The sequence below is a fragment of the Ursus maritimus genome, unplaced genomic scaffold (assembly GCF_017311325.1).
Source record: "Ursus maritimus isolate PB19 unplaced genomic scaffold, ASM1731132v1 scaffold_2, whole genome shotgun sequence".
NCBI classification, from domain to species: Eukaryota; Metazoa; Chordata; class Mammalia; order Carnivora; family Ursidae; genus Ursus; species Ursus maritimus.
The window spans coordinates 3,255,822-3,279,356 of record NW_024424452.1 but is presented as its reverse complement, the minus strand read 5'-3'; the positions used below and the strand labels follow the sequence as shown (position 1 = coordinate 3,279,356).

General features: G+C 49.4%; 1 protein-coding gene across 1 annotated transcript in view; it reads right to left on the bottom strand.

The window, feature by feature from the left end:
* The window catches only part of LOC121103724 (protein sidekick-1-like), a 409,695-nt gene that overhangs the window by 69,759 nt on the left and 316,401 nt on the right, over positions 1 to 23,535 (bottom strand). Inside the window, exon 13 of the mRNA XM_040634718.1 lies at positions 19,725 to 19,861. Within this exon, the coding sequence (XP_040490652.1) occupies positions 19,725 to 19,861 (137 nt within the window). The remainder of the gene's footprint in view (positions 1 to 19,724; positions 19,862 to 23,535) is intronic.

The window sequence follows — 23,535 nt, the reverse complement described above, 5'->3', positions numbered from 1 at the left end:
CCCCCCCCCCGCCCCCGGCCCGAAACACTGCCATTTCGACAAAAACCTAAAGACATAACTACGAGGAGTCACAAGTCTGTGCCGAGAGCTCATCGGAAATGCACGCTGCTTCCTTAGGAGTCACCAAGAAGTAGCCACGAGCTGCTCCAAAATGAAATGAGGCTCTCGAGGGCAATGTGTGTTGGCTCACACGCCGAGCCGCCTACCATGAAGCTGGGGTTTGTTAGCTGGATTCCTCGACAAAAAGTTATGCCGCTCTGGAGCAGGATGCCAGTTGGGCTACAAAGGCTGAATCTTTTTAATTATTTCAAATAAAGCTGCTTCCAAAAATGGCTTTCTGGGAATGCAGTCCTCAGCACCAGCTGGGCATTTCAGTGTTCTTGGCTTTTGATTTTCAGTGATATAGGTAATCTACGGTCGATGAGGATCCCCCGCTCTTTATGTTTCCTTAAAAGTGCAATGTGTGCATCCCCAGTGAACTACGGAAAAACTCACACTGATTTCTCTTTTTTGCGTTGGGAGTCTGAGACCCTTCTAGAAGCATCAGACAGCTAAGCAGTCTCGCTTACAGGGAAGAGCCATTTGTCCACATGGACGACGCAAGAGCCTTCCCTCACATCCATGTAACTGGTTGGTGGGGAGCAGCGCCTCTCCCTGCCAAGCCGCACTCCGGCAGAGATAGTTCTCCTTCTGAAGACAACAGATACAGACTAGTCACAGTTGACTAGGCTCTTCCTCTGATAGCTGTTCACTTTTCTTTAAGCTTCTTCTATAAGGGTGGGGGGGGCAAGTCAAAACCACAGGGAGACCCACCTCACAACCAGGGGGATGGCTACTAAAGAAAGCAGAAATGGCATGCGCGGGCGAGGGTGTAGAGAAGCTGGAACACGTGCGCTGCTGGTGGGGATGTGAAATAATGCGGCCGCTGCAGAAACCAATATGGCGGCTCTTCAAGAAACTAAAAATAGAACACCATGTGATCCGGCAATTCTACTTCAAAATATCTACCGCAGTGAACTGAAAGGAGGGTTGCAAAGAGATATTTGTTATGAACCCGTGTCCATCGATGGATGGACAGATGAACAAAATGTGGTCTATCCCTACAATGAAATATTATTCAGCTTTGAAAGAGAAGATATTGACACATACCCCAACAAGGTTAAACCTTGAAAATAAGGCAGTCACAAGAGGACAGGTAGTGTAGGATTCCACTGATGTGAGGTCCCCGGAGGAGTCAGATCCGCACACACAGAGGCGAATGGCAGCTGCCAGGTGTGGGGAGGCGGGGAGGATGGGGAGTCATATTTAATGGATACAAGGTTTCAGTTTTGCCAGAAGAGGAGAAGTCTGGAGATTGGTGGCACAATGAGAATGTACTGAACACCACTTAACTGTACATGTAAAAATGGTTAAGATGGTAAACTTGATGTGTATATTACCACAATGAAACACTTTTTTCAATGGGGAAGAAAAAAATGGGGAAATAACACAGAACTCCCGAGACTTGTCACTGGTCTGAAGTAAGAGACCTGTGCTGACACATCCAGCACTGAGCCTGGCCCACGGTGGGTACCTGTACTGGATGGGCCTGTCCCCCTCCCACTGCCCTCCTCTCTCTCCACCTCCCCACCACGTTCTGGGCCATGGACAACCTGCCTGGCAGGGCTGGGCTCTTTCTTACTCCCTAGGTGATGGCCCAGGGCTATCACATTCTTCATCCAAAGGTTATTGCTCCTCTAGTGGGGGCAGGTCTACACCGCCTCCCTCTCTGGGCTCTGCAACTCCCTTGCCTCTGTGTCCTGAGTCAGCCAGCTCCAGCCCCGGGTTCCCGGGGTCTCTATCCATCCACACCTGGGCAGACCTTCCCTTTATAGACTCCCTCCTTGACTGTTCTAAGTGGGAACCCTGTGGGGACCCTGACTGATGCAGTGCTCAATAAAACTTCTCTTCCGTCTCTCTCTTCCTGCAGACCTCAGTGTCTAAGTGAATGGCTCACCTACTCAGTCATGTACAGAGTCCAAGGTCAGAAAGAGGCAAACTCAAAAGGACAGTGGCCGAGTCCGCTGACGGAGACAATGCATGTCAGCCCTAAGGGGGCAGAGAGCGCCCCATGCTGCCTCACCCACCCCATGCACCCTCCCTCCCAGATTCCGCCAGGTGGGCTCATTGGCTCTCTCAGAGTGTAAACAGCTCTTCCAAGTGTGTAACCCGAGCAGCAGGATCTGCAGCCCCGTCTGACTTAGCAACAGGGCCTATGAATCTACCCTGAACCTGGGGGCTCGGCTCAGTCCTCCGGATGCATCCACAGATCTCTTTATTTATTCTTTTCCCTCTCCCTCCTAGAAGATAAAAGGTCTGGCAGGAAGAGAGATTAAACTGGAAACTAATACAAATGAACCCGATCTATCTCATGGGTACTCTGATTTGTACTAAAAAAAGTGATTTGGGAAGGATTTGCTCCCTCACAAGACTCTGGACTGCGAGCTTGCTGAGAACTGTTAAAATGTAAACAACAGGTCTGTCCCTGACAATCCATAAGCAAATCCCTTTAAAAGATACTCCTCCTGGTCCTCAGAAAGGAGGGCTCCAAGATGCTCATCGGAGGGGCTGGGACGTAGAAGATTCTTTTGATAAAGGACACCATCCCATAAAAGTTTCAATAGCTTTTTTCCTCCCCTTCAGGGACTCCTCTTGCTCTTCTGATCTAGAAGCCTAAGGAATTTTGGTCTTCCCCAGTCAGGCTATTAAACAAACCTCTGCTCCACACGGGCATCACTAATCTTTCTCTTAGCTTCAGTGCCCAGAATCTGCGAGGAGTTAATCACTCCTTTGCTCTGTCTATTGGTGAAAAAGCCAGTGGTTTTCAATCGTCACAAATGTACTGGAAGCTTTTTTTTTCCAATAAAAAAGAGCCTTACCATTAAGGGTATCCAAGGAAGGAAAAGACTTTTTCAAAGAAAATTTTCATTGCCAGAGGGACCATAATTATTACTGACACCTGACGTCTGCATGGCATGTTGCAGTCTGGACACGCACGCACAGCCATAACCACGCGAATCTACTTGGGGAGGAGGTATTATCTCCTCTTGTGAGAATGAGGAAACCAAGACTTAGGGATAAACAGCGCCCCCTGGCCTTACAGGCCACCACTTCCCAGACTTGGGGGCGGATCGAACATCACTAAAAGATGGGCCTCTAGCGTCTCCCTGGGTGGTGCAGTGGGAAATACCGAGCAACACCCGGGTACCACTGACGTTCACACACACACACACACACACACACACGCATGCACGTGATCCAAAACCAAAAGCTGATACAAATTCATTCTGGTCTCTGGGCAATTAAAGAGATGCAGGAACAATTAAATGAGGAAGCAATCGGCACGGGACACTCTGCAGGACAGAATGTTCTGGACTCTGTACAAGACAAGAGCAGGGAAAGGGAGGTGGTGCTTTTATCGATGAAGAGACAGAACCGTCAAAGCAATGATGGACCCTGTTTGGATCTGGATCTGGATTCAAAAGAACCAACCACGAAAAGTCAATTTTTACAAAAGCATTTGAAGAGGGCACAAAGAAATGGAAAGACATTCCATGCTCATGGATTGGGAGAATATATATCATTAAAATGTCTATGCTACCCAAAGCAATCTACATTTAATGCAATCTTACCAAAATGCGAACAGCATTTTTCGCAGAGCTGGGACAAATATTCCTAAAATATGATGGAACCACAAAAGACCCCGAATAGCCAAAGTGATCCTGATAAAGAAAAGCAAAGCTGGAGGCATCACAATTCTGGACTTCAAGCTCTATTACAAAGCTGTAATCATCAAGATAGTACAGTGCTGGCACAAGAACAGACACATAGATCAATGCAACAGAACAGAATGCCCAGAAACGGGCCCACAACTATATGGGCAACTACTCTTCAACAAAGCAGGAAAGAGTATCCAATGGGAAAAAGACAGTCTCTTGAACAAAAGGTATTGGGAAAACTGAACAGCAACATGCAAAAGAATGAAACTGAATCACTTTCTTACACCATACACAAAAATAAATTCAAAATGGATTAAGGACCTAAATGAGAGACAGGAAACCATTAAAATCCTAGAAGAGAACACAGGCAGTAACCTCTTTGAAATTGGCCACAGCAACTTCTTTCTAGATATGTCTCCTGAGGCAAGGGAAACAAGACAAAAAATAAACTATCGAGACTTCATCAAAATAAAAAGCTTCTGCACAGCGAAGGAAACAATCAACAAAACTAAAAGGCCATATGTACCCCAATGTTCATAGCAGCAATGTCCACAATAGCTAAATCGTGGAAGGAGCCGAGATGCCCTTCAACAGATGACTGGATTAAGAAGTTGTGGTCCATATATACAATGGAATATTACTCAGCTACCAGAAAGAATGAGTTCTCAACATTTGCTGCAACATGGACGGCACTGGAGGAGATAATGCTAAGTGAAATAAGTCAAGCAGAGAAAGACAATTATCATATGGTTTCTCTCATCTATGGAACATAAGAACTAGGATGATCGGTAGGAGAAGAAAGGGATAAAGAAAGGGGGGGTAATCAGAAGGGGAAATGAAGCATGAGAGACTATGGACTCTGAGAAACAAACTGAGGGCTTCAGGGGGAGGGGGTGGGGGAATGGGATAGACCGGTGATGGGTAGTAAGGAGGGCACGTATTGCATGGTGCACTGGGTGTTATACGCAACTAATGAATCATCGAACTTTACATCGGAAACTGGGGATGTACTGTATGGTGACTAACATAATATAACAAAAAATATTATTATAATAAAAAAAAAGAAGATAACAAAAAAAACACAAAAAAACTAAAAGGCAACCAACAGAATGGGAGAATATATTTGCAAATGACATATCTGATAAAGGGTTAGTATCCAAAATATATAAAGAACTTATAAAACTCACCCAAAAAACAAGTAGTCCAGTTAAAAAAATGGGCAGAAGACATGAATAGACATTTTTCCAAAGAAGACACCTAGATGGCCAACAGACATGAAAAGGCGCTCAACATTGCTCATGACCAAGGAAATGCAAATCAAAAGTGGAATGAGATATCACCTCACACCACTCACAATGCTAAAATCAATAACACAGGAAATAGCAAGTGTTGGCGATGATGTGGAGAAAGGGGAGCCCTTGCGCACTGTTGGTGGGAATGCAAACTGGTACGGCCACTCTGGAAAACCGTATGGAGTTTCCTCAAAAAGTTAAAAATAGAAATAACCTATGATCTAATCATTGTACTGCTAGGTATTTACTTAAAGGATACAAAAATACAGATTCAAAGGGGCACCTGCACCCTGATGCTTATAGCAGCAATGTCCACAATAGCCAAACCACGAAAGAGCCCAGATGTCCATTGACTGATGAATGGATAGACAAGAAGTGGTATATACATGCAATGGAATTTTGTTCAGCCATGAAAATGAATGAAATCTTGCCATTTGCATTATGCTGAGTGAAGTAAGTCAGTCAGAGAAAGACAAATACAGTATGATTTCATTCCTATGTGGAATTTAAGAAACAAAACAAATGATCATGGGTGGGGGCAGCGGGAGAGAAAAACCAAGAAGCACTCTTAACTATAGAGAACAAACTGGAGGTTGCTGGAGGGGAGGGGAGTCGGGGGATGGGGTAACTGGGTGACGGGCATTAAGGAAGGGCACGTGTCCTGATGGGCACCGGTATCATATGTAAGTGATCGATCACTAAATTCTATACCTGAAACTAATATTACACCATATGTTAACTAAGTGGAATTTAAATAAATACATAAAAAAGCAATTAGGGTCATTTAAATGTGGACTGGGCATAAAATGATACTAAGCATTACCATTAATTTTATTGTATGTGATGTCATTTAGTGGAACTCTTTACTGAATCACTTAAGGTTGAAATGACATAACATCTGGGATTTCCTTAAAAATACTCTAGCAAAATAAAACAAAAGGTGAGGACTTAAGAAACCAATATGGTGATATGTCGATGATATCGAAACTGAAAGCTGGATTACCCTGAACGTTTGTATGTGTGTCACACTTTTCATAATAAGAAGTTTCTAGAAAGTGACTGTTTTGTTATAACTTTGCCAGCATTGAGCATTGTGACTGTCTTAAATCATAAGTTTAGTAGATGAAAAATGCGACTTCACTGATGCTTTGCCTTGTATTTTTTATATGACTGAGAATGATCAATCTTGTATTAAAACAACTTCCCCTGCGTTACAGAGCAAGTTAAGTGGAAAATTAAAGATGCACATTTATTATTTTCTTAATTCTGATTCCACTGCTATTTTGGCTACAACCGTCTGCATACTGTGTCTCCTAAAATATAAGCTTTAGGTTATGATAATAATAATATACATAATAAATAACACCCATTTCATTGCCACTCCCAAGATAAACTCCGTCAAATCAATTTTACTCACTGTTAGATCCTTCGCATCTAGAAGAGTGCCTGACATAGAAACAGGGGCTCCATCAATATTTGCTCAGCGAAAGACCTGCCATGTCCTGGGCACTTGGGGTGACTTTATAGGTACAGAGTTAACCTGCCCAATCACCTCGTGGCAGGTATGATTATCCTCATGTTCATATGAGAAAAGGAGACACAGAGGGACAGAATCACGGATCACGGTCTGATCTTTCCACCTGGGTAGAAACGTCCACATAAAGGCAACTTTGTTCTTTCGACTTCGCATCACTGGTCACAGCTAGTACTCAAGCTCACACGTCAAGGGCTTGGTCACAGAGATGACCCAGAAGCAGAGTTCTGCTCTTGGCCCAAAGCCTCCGAGAGTCTCAGCCTGCCACACTCGTGAGAGGCTCTCCTTCCCCACATGGGCTGTTTAGACACTGAATGTAAGACTCTGGGCATCTTAAGAAGATACCGCACAGTCAGGACAGGTGAGGATCTAAGCCTGGCCACAAATTAAGTTGCACTTCCCGATGGTTAAAAGGCCTCTTCAGCATCAGCAGCCGTAAGGCATGTTGACGGCACGTACCCCTGATGTGAAGGGATGGGATGGCACTTTGCTTCTGCATTCTTCCTTTTAGAACTCCAGAATGCTGGTCTAATCGTCAGAAAAACATCTCCAAATCCCAACCTAGTGACGTCCTGCAAAGCACCTGGCCAGGACTCCTCAAAACCGTTAAGGTCGACAAACACAGAACATCTGAGAAACTGTCCTGCCAAGAGGAGCCTAAGGAAACACGATGGCTAATGTGGTGCGGTGTCCCACATGGGATCCTGGGACACAGAAAAGATAGTCGTGAAGAACTGCGCGAATGTGAATAAAGCATGGACTTCAGTTAATAATAAATATGTCGATATTGGTTCATTCATTGTGACGAATGTACCACATGGATGGAAGATGTTCATAAGCGGGGAAACTGGGTGTGGGGCTTTTGGAAATTCTCTATCTTCACAATAACTCTGCAAACCTGAAACTGTTCTCAAGTAAATCAGAAGAGAAGAAAAGGCCTGTCAGTTAGTGGCTCAGTGTGGGCCGGGAAGGAGAGGGACAAGTTGGGGCACGTGGAGGGGGACCTGCATTGGGAGGCCCTGTGTGCTCTGCGGGAGAGGAGAACGGAGCTGGGCATGTGAGTTCACACAGGGAGACAGACAGCAGGCTCAGAGCTGCTGCAGAGCCGAGGTTCAAGCCACCGCGACCATTCCTGATGCTGGAGCCCTGGACGATGCACTGTCCCACCGTCCCAGACGCGGCTCACTTCATCTCTCAGTGTTCGGGGGCCTGCTGTCTGTGGCGTGGCGCGGCTGTAAACAGTAGTCTCTGAGTGCCCTCAGGGTAGGAGGTTAGCGTCCACTCTGGAAGGCGTAAGGACCGAGGGTCCTTGAGCTCTTGGCCCGCATCTGCACTGGCCCTGCCCGAGGCCCCGCAGAGGCCCTTCCAGTTCTGAATAGCTTTCCTTTAACGAGAGCTCCAAAACGACACCAGCCATCCAAAACCCAAGTCCACCCACAAAACCGCACACCCACGAAGTAATGCGAGAAGGTTAAAATAGATATATATATACATATATATATATGTATATATATATATTTATATAATATATGAATCCTCCCAATGTGGGTCCCACTCTGTGTGCCCCAATAATATATGAAATATGCATTAATTATTATTAATTATATATATATATAAAACATCACAAAAATACATACTCATCAACAAAAACTTGGAAAATAGAGTACGAGAAAAAATGAAACAAAACAGGCATAGGTCATTCTACTGCTTTTTAAAAACCATTTTCATGATTTTTCCAGTGCTCTGGGCAATTGTTTTCAAGTTTTTCGGAGATCACTCCGACCTACATTCCAGCATCCAGCTCACTGAGTCACGGAAATTTGGTGGGATGATCACTGTTTGCTTCTCGACTTCCAAGTGCCCTGAACGTCCGATTGTCACGAGACCCGAGAAAGGCGGTTTCAAAACCCAGACAACAAATCGTGTCCACCTCCGCACAGTTCCGCTGCTCGGGCGGACAGCTAATCCCTGCCCCGAGCCCCTTGTCCACATCAGGCCGGAGCGGGGACTCAGAGGCAGCCTGGCGGCGCTACAGACGGGTGTCTCTCAGTTCATTCAAAGCTCATCTGGACATTCAAAGAGAAGCGCAGATTATAACTAGTTCTGCGAAGGGTAAAGAAGACTCTGGTTACAAAGTGTTACGAGACAGAGAGGACTTGACTTTGTAGAGGCACTGCAGGGTCATGCTTGGAGGGTAGACGGCACACTGGTAGGATGGGCCGGGCTCGAGACATGAGACGACAAGGTCCTCGGGATGGACCTGACGCCATCGAGTCATCACGCGTATCTAGAATGAGTGAACCGAAGCACAGGTTTGGGAGAATGCTGTGACTCGACCCTGGGAAAGAAGCCTGAGGTCACGGGAGGGACGCCACAACCCACGGAACTTCCCTGGCCTGGGAGGGGTAGACAGCAGGGGGCTATTCCCTACAAAGCCCTAAGGAGCAGACGGTTAAAGTATGGTTTAGTGTCCCCCACTTGGGAAGGGCTTTCTCTGCTGGAGACGTCATCAGAGCGATGAGAAAGTTCTCAGGGCCAGAGGGAAAAGGCACCAAGCATGACCTTCAAAGTTAAAAACGAAAGAGCTGAGCATCTGGGGAATAAATGAACCCCCCTCCCCCCACTAGGGAACGGGGCCAAAGCAATGCCAGGAATAGGCTTCGAGGCCTTATGCTCTTCACATCCAAGGGACTGGGGGCTCCGCATTGTGGATAAGATCCTAAATGTGCCCGGGGCTTGGGTCCACAAAGGGACACACACTCCCAGTCAGGGTGTGGGCACTGAATTGGAGAGAAACCAGGGGGTTGGGAACAGGGATTAGAAGAATCCAGAAGCATAGGGGAATGGGGCTGTGGGCTGGAGCCATATCATGATGGGGGGTGTGCGCCCCACACAACGGGTGAAACCTTGGAGACCAGGAACCTTGGCAGGCAGGTGGCAGGGTCGAAGCAGCTGGCCCTCTCTGCATCGAAGCTTCCCCAGCCTCAGGGCAGACGCATCGCAGGGGCCACTCTGTATCCACACTGAGTGGTCACACCAGGCAAAGCTAGGAAGGAATTTACACCAGTGTGTGTGATGGGCTTGGAAAGGGCCTGCCACAGGTGAGCACCAGCAAGGGCCATGGGAGCGACCTCAGGCTCCCGACCCACCCCCGTATCTCGCCAGAGGGCAGGGACCCGAGAGGGAGAGAACCCCCCAGCCCTCCACAGGCCCATGGCTCAGCAAGGTAACAAAGATGAGTAAGTGTCTTTGACACACTCCATCTTCCCGCATGGATTTTAAAATGGGAGCAAATGCCATTAATGGGAGGTTCAATATGCAAAAGCCTCCAGAAAAATGAGCTGAGACATAAAATACTTCCTAACAACTCTGAGGCTATTAGTAGATACCTGTGTGAGCTATGTTTCAAAGACAGCATTAAAACGATTTGAAGCATAAAGAACAAAGTCTCTGCAATTTTGGCAAGCAAAACAGCACAAAGCCCGTCAGCTTTTAAGCACATAATAGCAAGTGGGGATGAAGACGTTGAACACATTGTGCAGAGCCAGTCAGGAGAGGCTTTCACTCAGGAGCAAATGAGCTCATGGAGAGCGGGGTGAGAGACAGCTGCCGGGCCCTGGCTGAGAAGACGCTGGGAGCGCAGAAGAAAGAGCTGAGCCACACGGCTTAGAGATTATCCCTGTGAAGGAAGAGCAACCCTTCCTGCCTCCCTGAAAATGCTGGGAGGGGGCTCTGGAGAGGCCCCGGGCCCCACAGAGTGCTCCCCAAAAGCTTGTCGTAGACCAGCCGCTGATAGAAGATGCCCTGCTCAAGAAAGCTGTGGCCACAACAATGTTCTATGCTCGAGGAAAGACACAGGCCTGTGGGAAATTGCTACCTGGACCCCAAAACATCACCTCGGACTCAGCATGTTCCAGCCAGGTTAGCTGATGATCTGTCCAGAACAACACCACTCAGTGGACTGGCAGTTCCCAGGCCCAGCCCCTGGGCTCCCAGTCCTCTCTGGCCCCCATCCTTCCAGGGAATTCAATCACCAATTCAGAATAAGAGCCTTCCCGCCAGGACAAAGCTGCCTGCAGCGCCGCGGGTCCTTCTGCTGGGTTCAAGTTGCTCTCTCGAGGCATTGCTCAGTGACCTTAGACAGCCCTCTGTGGCTCAGGACTGCGGTCTGGCTTCATGTGTATGTATGTGTGCATGTGTGGACAGAGAGAGGGAGAGAGGGAAAGAGAGCTCTGGTGCTTTTAAAGAAGATTTAAACACCTAAAGTGAAAATACACATAAAATCGGATATAAAATGAAAATAAAAAACAAACCCAAAATCACTCAGGAGGAGAAGACAGTGCTGAGCCCCTGAGAAGACAGACTCAGGTAGTCCAGCAATGCACTCAGTTCAGCTCTGGGTTTCCTGGAGACCAAAGGGAAAAGTGACGTGCTGGATGGCAGAGTTTGAAAAGGAAGCTGCTAGGTCGCTCGGGAGAAACAGGTGTTGTCTTGGTGGCAGAGGCGCCCACCTCCAGCCAAGATACAGCGAGACACGCAGAAGGACCTCACGTTTCTTCTAGCGTGTCTTTAGAAAAGAAAAAGTATGGTATTAACTTAACTTATGGAAGACAGTGTTCCTTTCCAAGTTAAGGAAAAATATATTAACGTGGAGCTTGAGGCTCCGGAACCTGGCGTCATGATGGTGACCAAATCCCTCGGAGTGTCACCTCCGAAAGCCGCGTGGAGGATGGGTCTTTAGGAATTCGCCTCAGGACTGTGGAGTCAAGGATGTTCACAGGAGGAAGTTGTAGGGTATTGCTGAGTGGAATATTGTTATTTTAGGAATAATTGGCTTAGAAGAAATTTCCACAGATATTCTAAAAATCATAAGAACCACAAATGGGATGAATGTACTAGATCATGAAGAACTTGTTTCAAATCAAGATCCTGCTCATTTGTATGAAGTTCAGGAACAGGCTGCATGGGGAAAGAGGCCTGCCGAGTGCTTGTCCTTGCAGGAGGAACACGAACTGAGAAGGGCCACAGGGGAACCTCCCGGCGGGTGGAAGCGTTTCAGATCTTACTTGAGATAGGAGCTATGTGGTGTATGTGTATTTGTAAAAACTCACTTAAGATCTCTGCATTTCATGATATACAAATCATATATCAGTAAGCAACAAAAGATCAGTATCATATGTAACAGTAAACCCCTGGTAGATGTTCCACTGAGATCAGAGGATGAACAAGAGATTCATTACTATGCTGATTATTCTTTTAAATCATTCTGGCCAACCCTGTTAAGTTAAAAAAAAGAAAAGAAAAGAATAACTTTATTATTTGGAGACGATATGATTGTCTACCTCAAAAACTTAAGAGGATCAACTGGAAAATCATTAGAATAATAAGAGAATATGGAAAGTGTCTGGACAGAAGACAAACACCTGAACATCAGGACTGTCGTTGTATCCCAGCAATGGTGAGCTAGCTGTGAGATAGGATAGAGAGAAAATCCTATTCCCAGGAACAAGAGGACAGAATCTTAGCACAACTTTCACACAGAAGTGTAGATCCTGTGGGTGTAAGCCTACAAACTCCCTACGTGATGTAAAAAAGGAGCTAATAAAATGGAGAAGGTGAAAGATAGAATCTCCAAGAAGTTAGTTCTCATAAAACTCATCATAGGTTTAACACCACTAAAAAGTCAGTGGGACTATTTTTGAAAGCTGACAAAATAATTCCAATTTTCTTCCCAGAAGAATAAACAGGTGAGAAGAACTAGCAGAATTCTGAAAAGATGAAGGAACTTGCTTTGTCAGTTATTAAAACACATTTCAGAACTAAAACAATTAAAATAGAGCCCTGGCAGAAAAACAGACAATGAATCAATGGGTCCAAGTAAACCCCAAACAGACCTTTATAGAAACAGGTCCCCTTAATGTATTAGAAAAGGAAAAAATCCATAAATAAATGGATTATTCAGTGAATTGTGTTGGGAAAATGAGGGTCATTTGGAAAAAATAAAAATCATATGTCAGAATTTCCATCTAAATTTCAGACGGATTTAAGAGTTAAATGCATGAAAACGTAAAGCTTGAAAACAAGAGGAAAACTTGCAAGAACTTGTATTTTATGTTTGTGTTGAACTATCCAATCAAACATACAAGTAATAAAAGAAATCACAGAGGAAAATATCAACAGATTTAACTACGTAAAAACCAAATACTTGTGTATGTCAAAAAGTAATACACAAAAATTAAGAGTAAAAAGCAAACTGAAAGAATACGTGTTGCACATGACAGAAAAAAACCCCTACAGCTCTGATAAAAAACCAGAGGAAAGGAAACTGACAGATCATAGAGAGGAAGTACAGAAAGCCACGGAACTCGGAAAATGTGCTCAGCAGAACCAGTAATCAAAGAAATTCAAAGTAAAAATCTTGCGAATGGAAACATAGGAGAGTGTCTTTGCAAACTTGGGAGGAGGAAAAATACCCTTACGCGTTTCCTTCTTGATATTTTCATGTGTTGGTGCCCTGCCTTCGCTGTGCCCTCAGGGCCTGGTTTGCCTACTGGGTAATTCAGTGCTGCTGGAGCAGAAGCCCTGGGACAGCACCCCCAGCCCCCCGGAGAAGATGACCTGGGACAGCGTCCGACCCCCCAGAGGGGAGACCTGGGACAACACCCCGCCGGAGCAGGAGACCTGGAAACAGCGTCCCCTAGAAGGGGAGACAGGGGACACTGCTGGGAGGAGATGCTACAGGAAGTTGACTAGAGATGGAGGGGTGGGGAGAGAAGCACTGGCTCTTCGGTGTGCGCAGGGATCCACACTCAAAGCCTTGCTGCTAAAGCGTAACAGGCAAAGCAGTGAGTGGCTGGAGATAAATCTGGAGAGGCAGGTGGCAGTTGGATGATGAACAGCACTATGCACCACCCTAATCAGCCTAGAATCTATTCTTTGAGCAATGAAATTTCTATGGTGGAATCAAGGCTGGCCGTGTGGCTAGAAGGCGGGCTAGGGACCAGTCTGCAGGCCGTGTGGAGCCCTACGCGCTCTGGGGGAGCTGAAGGAGATCACGGAGAAACGCGGGGCCCGAGGGGCCTCTGAGGGGTTTCTAGCTGGGGGGGGGTTCCACTCAGGCACATGTGCATTTCAAGGGTGCCTGCTGACAGGTCGAGGAGGGCAGAGTTTGGGACGCTAACTGGAAGGACTTGCGTGGTGGGGTGGCAGCCAGTCGGGGACAGAGGCTGCAGGAACGGAGAAGGGCAATAGGTTGGAGAAACATTTATGAGGTAAACCTTACTATTTGTGGGGGACAGAGTCAAAACCATGTCTGGGTTTCTATCTTGAGACGGAGCAACTTCAGGGGAAACATGATGAGTTCTGACAGTTTGAGTTTGCTGAGCCTGTGGGACAGCTGGGCATGAATGTCTGGGGGACATCTGGTCATGTGAGTCTGGGGTCCAGGGCCGAGGTCTAGGTTGCAAACACATTTTAGGGAACAGGCAGCACATGGGTGACAGGTGAGTTCGGAGGCGGCACGGGGCTGCTAGCGGGGGGGCACAGAGGAGGTGAAGACCTGTGGGTGCGAGCAAAGCAAGGAATGCCGGCATTTTAGGGGAGGAGAGGAAACGAAGTGTCCAGGCGAGTCACAGGGAATGGCCTGAGGGACAGAAGAAGAAGGGGTAAGAAGCAAGAGGGAGGCGGGAGTCAAGCCAAGGGAATATGTTGCTCGGGTAGTGGGAGATCAAGAGCTTGGGCTGCACAGGAAGACCATGACCGCTCACTGCACCTGTCCTTCAGCATGGGAGGCTCTGGCCTCCACTGAGAAGAGCGGGTGGACGGAGTGGCTGAGAGATGAGGATGAGGAAGTGATTCTCTGGTGGGGTGGAAAGAGCCAGGAGGGAAGGAGAGCTGGAAGACAGAGGACGGCCGGGCTTTAAGTCCTGGCAGACGTGGGGCAGAGGGGCTGGCTTTCAACCACAAGGGACTGTGGTGATTCCTTTCATGCTCTGTGCTTCAGGTAAGCTCTAGATTTTTATTAGTGAGCATGCCTAACTTTAATAATAAAAATTACAAGGTTATCTTATATTTTAATTAAATTCAAGAATTTAAAATGTGATGGCAAAACCGTAACTATGAACACCTGTATGGATTAAAAAAACGAAGAGAAGAATGAAGCCTGGAGTTTTGCAAAAGGGTGCTTGTTACCTGCGACTGCTTACCGGGGGACACGCGCTACGGTGTAAAAAAATTCATAGGAAAGAGATAATCTTACCAGCTGGTGAGAGCCCTCAACTATTCTGTTTTAGAGGTGGAATAAAAGCCTCAGTGCAGCTCAGGGAACACAAGCAAAGGGCTCAGTTTGAGGATTAGATTAAGACAAGGATCGCCTCTCCCAAAGATCAGCGTTATCACAAAAGCTCATTCCATGAGCGCATGTGTTTCTAATACTATATGAAGCCAACTCACTCACCTGAAGGGATACATTTTTTAAAAGGCGAAATCATGGCTCTCATCCAAATACAAAATGAACGTATGCTAAAGATTTTAGGTAGCTCATTAATTCATGAAGGAACCAGTAAGGTGCTCTAACGGTATCAAAAGGGAATTTGAAGTGCACAAAGTGAATTTACAGATAGATGCAAACCTGGTTAATACCTACAGAGTGATAACCAGTTATTGCAAGAACCATTTATAACCCAGACACGATTTATTTGCATTTCTATGGATGAGAACTCTTTGCATTACGCTTCTGTTCTGTAGGATCCACGGAGTTGTGGGACAGCTTGAAAGCAATGAGAAGTGCGGGTCTCACAGAGGCAGACAGCCCCGAAGGCTGCTGGATGAGATGGCTGGTAATGTGGGTTTGATCTGTCTCTGAGTCCACTTCAAAGCCTCTCTCTGTTTCCTCAGTCCCCTGCCTTGTTATCATAATCTTCTCAAAGAAAGATTATTCTTGATCCAACTCAACGAGCACTTAAGAGACTGGGCCAAATGCTCTAGTTGTTCACCAGAATTCTCGACCAGTTCACCGCGTGCTTGCCATCAGGCTGCAACAATCCCTGTGCTCTCTTAACCCAGCTCCCCTTGTCCGCGGACCCTGTGTGCTCTCAGCCCCTCAGGCTGGTACCTCAAACCAGGCCTTTGGACGCTGCTGCCCTCTTTGAGCCCCCGCTCAGCAAGGAGAACTATCACGCTCCACAGAGAGGCAGTCCTCATGGTGCCTGCGAGGCCCAGCACGCTCTCTGTGGAGGGTTTCAACTCCAGGCAAGTGCACGGACAAAGGCTCGGTGGAAGCTCTGGAGAGGCCCTCTGGTAATGGCTGGCATGTGGTGAGTGCAGGTGTTGCAAAGGGCCTGCCCCCACCACGGAACCACGCCACTTTGGCCCTTGCAGGAACCACGGTTTCCAGGAGAATGGCGTCACAATCAGCCTGCCAGGAGGAGCTGGCTGCAGAGAGTGTCCCAAGTAGCCGGGTGGATGGACTGCTGGATGGAGGTATTTAGAACAGTGCAGAGCGTAGGCCAAATACAATCTCCATTTTAGTGTATTGCTGCTAAGCTGTTGTTTCTGGCCATAATTAGCCACCATGTTCAGCTGTTTCTTAAGGGCACTGCTTCCTAACAAAAATAAAAACCAGACCCTTGGCCCAGGGGACAGTGCTTGTCTTCCTGTTTGCCGTGGCAGGAAGATGGGCAACTATGCAACTGGCAGTGGTGTGAACTATTTCGGCAAAGCCCACAGACGTATTTCACACAGTAGGAATCAGAATCAACCCAGGGATAAGCATCTTATCTGCTCTAGTTTTTCGGGTAACAATACTTGGAGCAATAATAACAATAGTGTAGGATACTCTAGATTCTTCTACATCACGGTCTCTGAAGGAAAACCAGATGGGAGTCAGAGCCAGCTCCAGAAAGGTCCAGTTGGGAGAGCCCCACGCTAATGAGGGAATAATGATGCTCTTAAACCCATTCACAGTGACGTGAAGCCACCGAACGCCTATAGAGAGGACCCGTGTGTGCCAGGGTCTCCGCTGGCTGTCACAGGTACAAAGAGAACTAGGCCCAGCCCGCCCTTTTGGGGTTCACAGTCTTGCCGGAAGACACACATGTAGACCAGTAAGTATGACACACGGTACTAAATACTCAAGGGCAAATACATACAAAGTATCAGGATGCCGAGGAGGGAAAGAGGAAGGCTGCCTGGGCACAATGGGGGTGTGGGTCAAGGAGAGGTATGGAGGAAAGCCATATTTGAGCTGGGACAGGAAGAGCGAGGGACAACTTCCCCAGGCAGACACTCCCACAGCACCCAGCATGTCCCGGCCCTGCCCCCCTGTTGTCTCTGTGGAAGCTGGCTGCTCCTGCCAGGCCGCGAGGCTCACGCTCTGGGGCCTTTGCTGATGCCGCCCCGTCCCCTCGGCCCGTCCCCTTTGAAGGCTCACGCTCCACCTCCCGGCCGGTCCCCCCATACGAGGCTCCCGCAGCACTGGCACGTGCCCCGTGGGAGCTCGTTACGTGGCAGGATGCGGTGATGAGTCTGAGTTCTCCTCGCTGTTAGTGAGTGGAGACCGGTCACGTCAGCTCTGCACCGCAGCACCCCGCAGGGCGCCCGGGCTGAAGCCGAGGCCGGTCAGGACGCAGGGAGGAGTGAGGGGACGCGGGGGTTGAGCGATGGCCCAGGAAGCCTGTTTCCTCCTCGGGCAAGATGTCCGCCTGGAAGAACCGATCCCCCACGCGGTCTGCTGCGAAAGAAACACTGAGTTATTTGGTAACCGAGGGCGGCGGAGCACTTGTCTCTTGGAGCGGGTGGAGGACTGCAGCCCGGGGCCATCACCAGAGAGACGCGTCTCAGTTCCCTTGCCCAGGGCCCACCAGGCGTCGGGCGAGGTCCGGCCCCAAGGCCGCGGACGCCCAGCGGCGGTGGCGCGTGTCTGAACCCCGAGCCCCAGAGTTGCGCGCCCCTGCGGCTGTGTCCGCACACAAACGTCAAGGCTACGGCTGTCACGGCCGCCTGACCACGGCGTCCTCCGGAAACCCTTACCTCTGAGAGGTTACTTTCCCGGACGCTGCCGGTGCCTCCCCTCCGACCCGAGCCGCTGAGCCCAAGCCCCGCGGCCCAGCCTGGTTCCGCTCACAGCCCAGTTCGAGGAGAGACCACACAGGCCGGCAGAGGGGCCCGCGGGACCTCGGGCACCGGGTTCTCACACGGGGCTCAGACGCGAAGCCGTCACAGCCCGCGGTGTCAGTCAGAACCGCAGGAGCCGGGACCAGCGCCTTGCTTCTGGGCGCCCCCTCGGCGGCCCGTTCGGGAGCCGCCCCGCTCAAGCCCAGCGCGACCGTCGCCTCCACACAGACGGAAACCAAAGCGCACCGTGGGGGCCGGCGCTCACCTCAGAGCCGCGGCCCAAGTGCCCAGAACGTGCCCCGTGGAACTTCTCTGTAGGGGCCTGACGCTCGGGGAGAGCACAGGCTGCGGAGGCCGAGGGCCCGCGGGGCTCCGCCGTCCCCTCCTACCAGCTGCGCGGCCTCGGGCAGCGACTACTCTGCACGTCAGCGGGCGTGGCTGGAATGCGAGCGGGGGAGGGGGGGCAGGGCTGCTGCGGCCTGAGCATGCGCAGATCAGGAGGGTCGCTCCCCAAGACGAGGGCGAGTACGGACGATGATTAGGAGACTTGGTGAGCGAAGCCACTAGTTACAGGAAGAGCGGACGGGTGGGCGTGAGCGTGGGCACAGCTGCGACGCCTCCACCGCAGGAGTGACCCGGGCCGCGAGCCGCGTGCACTTCTGCCAGCGCGACCCGGGCTTCATTGGCTGGGCCCCAGACAGCTCCGTTCCAGTTGTCCTGCAACAGGGCCCGTTCATAACAACGACGCCACGAGGAGACAAGCCGTGGGCCCCATGACATGACCCGTCACAGGAGCCCAGCTCCCTGTGTGTGGCTCTCTCCCCCGGGGGGAGGTCCGGGGAGGAGGGGGATCACAGCTGAGATCATCTAATAAAGGTAGGGAGGTGGGGGGCAGGTGATACCACTCACGCACCAAGATCGGTGGGTTTTATTCTAAGCCCTGCAGGGTGTATCCAGGGAGGACATAGCCTTCATATTTTAAGACCAGTGTTTCTGTTTGTGTAAGAACACTTTGGAAGAGAAGAAGAGTGGAAGCAGGGGGACCAGTGAGAGGCTGTCCTGGTGAGAGAGAACGGGGCCTGAAGAGCTGGGGAGGGGAGCAGGGTCCAGCTCGTCCTAGGACACACACTGGCAGGGTGGCTGAGCTGTGGACTTGGGCCTGGGGCCAGCCGAGGGCTGATCTTGGCCTTCCAGTTCGAGCAACACAGCCCTCACCAAGGGGACCGTGGGGCTGGAACCGAGATTTGAATGCCCACACTAACGCAGTGAAGACCGTTACTGTTAAAAGGAGTTGAAATCACAGTTTGAAGAATTCATGCGGGAAGCGTGTGAGACCACCAGACAGACATGCGAATGGATGACGCTCTGTGCCTGACCCTGGAGGTCCGGGTAAGGATGCTGGAGACCAAGATCTCTTTTCAGGGAAAAGATGCCCATTGAAATCACAGGGATGCACATGACTTCCTAAGAAGAGACTGCAGGGGGCAGAGAGGAGAGACGCTGGGGAGCACATCCCATGGCCCGTGGAGAGGAGGGAAGAAGGACCAGCAGGGCTGGAGCAAAGCCAGAACATGTGCCCAAGGCCAAGAGGTGGAGGAAGGGATGGCCCCGGGGAAACTTAGCCCGTGTCTCCACCAGAGCCCGCGTCTGCACCAGAGGAGCCATGCGAAGATGCTATTACTGTCCTTGGCTCCCAACCAGCCCCAGGTGGAGGCACTGTTCCCCAAGCCCGAGTTCACCCTGGGGATGCTGCTGAACGGTGTGTGCACAGCCTCCCTGCGGGGCCCCAGCCTCCAGATCCGGGCTCTCACGGGACGATCCCCAGGCTTCCTTCTCATCCCTCCCAGGCTCCCACGTCACCTTCTCTTCCCAAAGCCAGAGCTGGGGTTTTCACTGGAACTCTGTAAAGCGGCAGTAGCATGTTACTAGTTGTTTGGGGTCTGAGCCAGAAGTAAAGGTTGAGGGCGTTACGTGTGCAGAGAGTAATCTGCTTACTGTCCAAGGCGACTACGTGGCTTCGCTACTTACTGTTCTCAGACAGCTCCACGATGTAATAAAGCACCGGGCTGTTTCCATCAAAGGGTCGAACCCAAGACAGCACCACGGTGTGGCTGTGGGAGGAGTTCAGGCTGGCCAGCAGGTTCTGCGGTGAGTGAGGCAGTTCACTGGGGCACAAAGGAACAAAAAGAGAAGAGAGCGCACATCAGAGTCGACGGTTAGCCTGGTCCTGACACTGCACAGTCCCAGTGGGCAATGTTCAGAAAATGGAGAGCATAAAGTATTCCCCAAACACAAATACCGACTGCCCCCCCCTCAACACTTCCCTGTTCACAATGTTTTTCTATCACAGAAATTTGATCTGATCCTTCTGGTGGAGATGATACAGCTGATGACTCCGTAACTTCAGTCGGGCGGGGAGCGCCAGTTTCTACACACTATGTTATTTAATTGAGAAAACTTGGTCAGAGATTAGTTCTTACTATCTGAAGCTCTTAATGGAAATGCAGGAAGCCGTGCAAATGGGAAAAGGCCTAGGAAATAAGATTTAACACGAAAGTTTTGGACGCTAGCATGTGGGGTCACTAGCCAAAGTGCCTGCGTGTGTTTCTGGAGAGCGTGGCTGGCTCTCCATCGACAGTACGGGGCTGTGCTATCATTCCGTCTTCTGGGGGGTAACAGGGTTTGGGGGAAGGACTCAGGGCAATGTGGAGAACACTCTAACTAAAACGCCCTGGAAACAGTGAAGGACACATCAGCAGGGCTATAGAATGGAAACACAATGAAAGCAAACAAATACTGAAAAGTGTTGACTAATAGAAATACTGAGAAGTGTTCACTGGGATTTACTGGTGACAAAGCTTCAAAATCCAGCTGCATCAGCAAGGGTCTGCTGCTGTACAATCCTAAGGGGCCCCAGGTTGGGACTTAACTTTCCATCACATGGATCCGGGAGCAGCACCCTGTTCTGTGGCCACTGTCAGGAATGGCTTCTTCTAGAAACGTCCCCAGGCGGTGCTGGGAGAGGAGTGCCACGTGGACCCGATTCATCTACTAGCTAGTTTTTGGTCTCTCTTAGACATCAGTTACTGCTGGCCCACATAGGTCAGCACAAAGAGCCATAATTATGCTTGATATTTTTAATTTTAAAAATGTACTCATTACACAGTGAAATTTATTAAGCTGTTATATGCTTGCAGCTACCTAAGAAACACAGCTCTCTCTCACCCAGGCACACCGTTAATAAACTAATATTTCCAGTGTAGACTGAAACTTTAAATTAGTACAATAAAGAATCAACATGAGCCTGAAATGCTGGCTTGTTTTCTCTTTAATTGTGAATTAGGTTTTAAATCAGAGAGGGAGCTGTCTGTTATTTCTATGAGTTCTCCAGTCATCGATTCTCCTTTAAATTCCCAGTGAAGACCAATCTGAAGGGAATGCCAGGATAAAATACCTATTCTTCTCCCACGCCCCATTTCTATTGAAATCGGTTTGTTCTGAAACCGAAACCAGGTTTAGGTTTGTTGTTGAAACCAGGTCTGTTGTTGAAACAGACCCACCTGAAAACAAACTGAGGTAAACTCAGATAAATACGTCCAAATAAGACTGTGGTATCATAAAGAGTTGGTCTGGTCTTTGCCCCAGTTCCTGAGGTAGAACTCGAAATCCTTGCAAGTTCCTAAGGGACAGTCTTAGCTGTTCGTGGGGGGCCTGTTGGGCCACACCTGAGTTTATGCTAAAAATGGCGCTCACGGCGGCCTCTGCAGAGTTCCAAGAGGGGACTCGCCATGTTGGAAAGACCAACCACATGGTTAGAGGGTTGGGTGTTTGAGCCAGTGAGATCAGCCAGAGCTTCTGATCTCCTGGAAGTAGGGGGGTGGGAGCTGGAGACCGAGCTCAGTCATGTGGTCAATGATAATGACACCCCAATAAAAACTCTGGACACAAGGCTCAGTTGAGCTTCCTGGTCAGTCATCAGACATCTGTGTGCTGGGAGGATTACTTCTCCTGAAGATGTGGGAGCTTTGTGTTTGGGACCCTCCCAGACCTTGCCCTTACCTCTCTTTGTATGTCTGGACCTGATTTTATCTTTTATGATAAGAATGAAATCCTAAGTCTGGCACTTAACTGAGTTCTGTGAGTTGTTCTAGGCAATCATCCACCCTGTTGAGGTAGTGGGAAGCTCCAAACCCTAGTGAGTTGGTCAGTCACAGGTGGCCTGGGGGCCGTGGAGCTGTGACTGGTGACTGAAGTCAAGAACGGTGCCCTTCACCTGTGGGGTACATGCTGACTCCAGGGGGTCAGAATCACTTTGTAAAGACTTCCCCTAAAGTATGAGGTTTTCTGACATGACGACCACTAACTGGAAAGGCTGACAGGGCTAGTTGGTGTTCTAGGCCGTTGTTCATGTGGGACACTGCCGCACATGGGCCTGAGGGCCACCCCCCCCCCGCCCCCGCACTTCCAAGTCGGGAGGAGAGATGTGCATGCAGCCCCAAGGCTTGGAAGCAGATGCAGCAACGTGAGAGCCTGGAAGGACCAGGGTGAAGGAAATGAGGCGCTGGGAGGTCCTAAGAGGATCTTACGGTGGGCAGGAGGCAAGCCCAATGACACATTTCAGAGGAACGATCTCTGGGGGTTGACAGTCAATCATGAATCATTCTTCTCACCCAAACCAGGATGTTGGTTTGCTCATCCTTCTTTTAGTCAGTGGTTACACTCCCATCTCCACTCCCATGTCCACCCTCACACGCATCTAAGTAGTCGCTATATCTTACCTATTGCGCCTGAGAAATGCCCATAACACCAACCCCTCACCGCCGCAGAGCAGCCTCAGCCTGACCGACGCCAGCTCTCCCAAGAGCCATGACACGCAATCCTCCCAACAGTCCAGCTTGCTGCCACTGTATAGGGTCATGCCATGAGCTAACCCCTGCATCTGCTATAACCACCTCCCACACTCTTTAGCTCCCACCCCACACTGGGTGCCCTCCCGAGAGCATCAAACCGCCAGTAGCTCCCTGAGTAGAGCCATTCCATGACCTGTGTGCAGGCACACATGATGTCCCATTGACTGGAGGGTCAGGCCAATCAGAAAACCAGTCTCCAAGGCTCAGCCTTCCTCTCACCTTTGACTAATTCTTGAGCAGAACCAATCACTTCTACCTCTTGATTCCCATTGCAATTTATAGATTTTTCAGTTCACCAAACATCTTGAAGCCCTATAGGAGTAGGAACCCCACTGCATCCTATTTGATTATGACTCTGCATCCTTTCTCTAGGGTAGGACATTTCTCTTCTCCCTTCTTTGCCTCTTTCTCTTGACCTTGAGAGAGAGGCTGCCACTGTCCTGCTCTCTCAGAGCTGACAAGCTAAGGAGGCGCACATCTATAGACGGGGACAAGGTGAGGCACCTCAGATCAGGAGCCACAGGATGGTTCTGAAAATAATGTTGGGTGGGAATGCAGGGCAGGGCTGCATCAAGGGTCACCTTGTGGAGGAGGTGGGGGCCACATGGCTGGAGGGTGTGGGTGAGTGGAGGCAGAGAGGAGGCTCCCTTAGGCAGGAAGGATAAGGAAGGGGAATGGCCTGCTGAGGGCATGGGTAGGAGAGGGGGTATTTGGGAGGCAGTGGTGGGATTGCAGGATTTGCACTGGGTCACAGAGGAAGGCAAGTAAGAGACATGTGTGTTCAAAATTTCCAGTCAATCTGTGTGACATTGATTTTCCAGGGCTGGAACTGGGATCCCAAGGGAAGCTCATTGGAAAGTGTCCCAGGCACTAGACAAAATACCATATGACATCTGCATAATGGTCAGGAGAGAGGACAGACCCTGAGA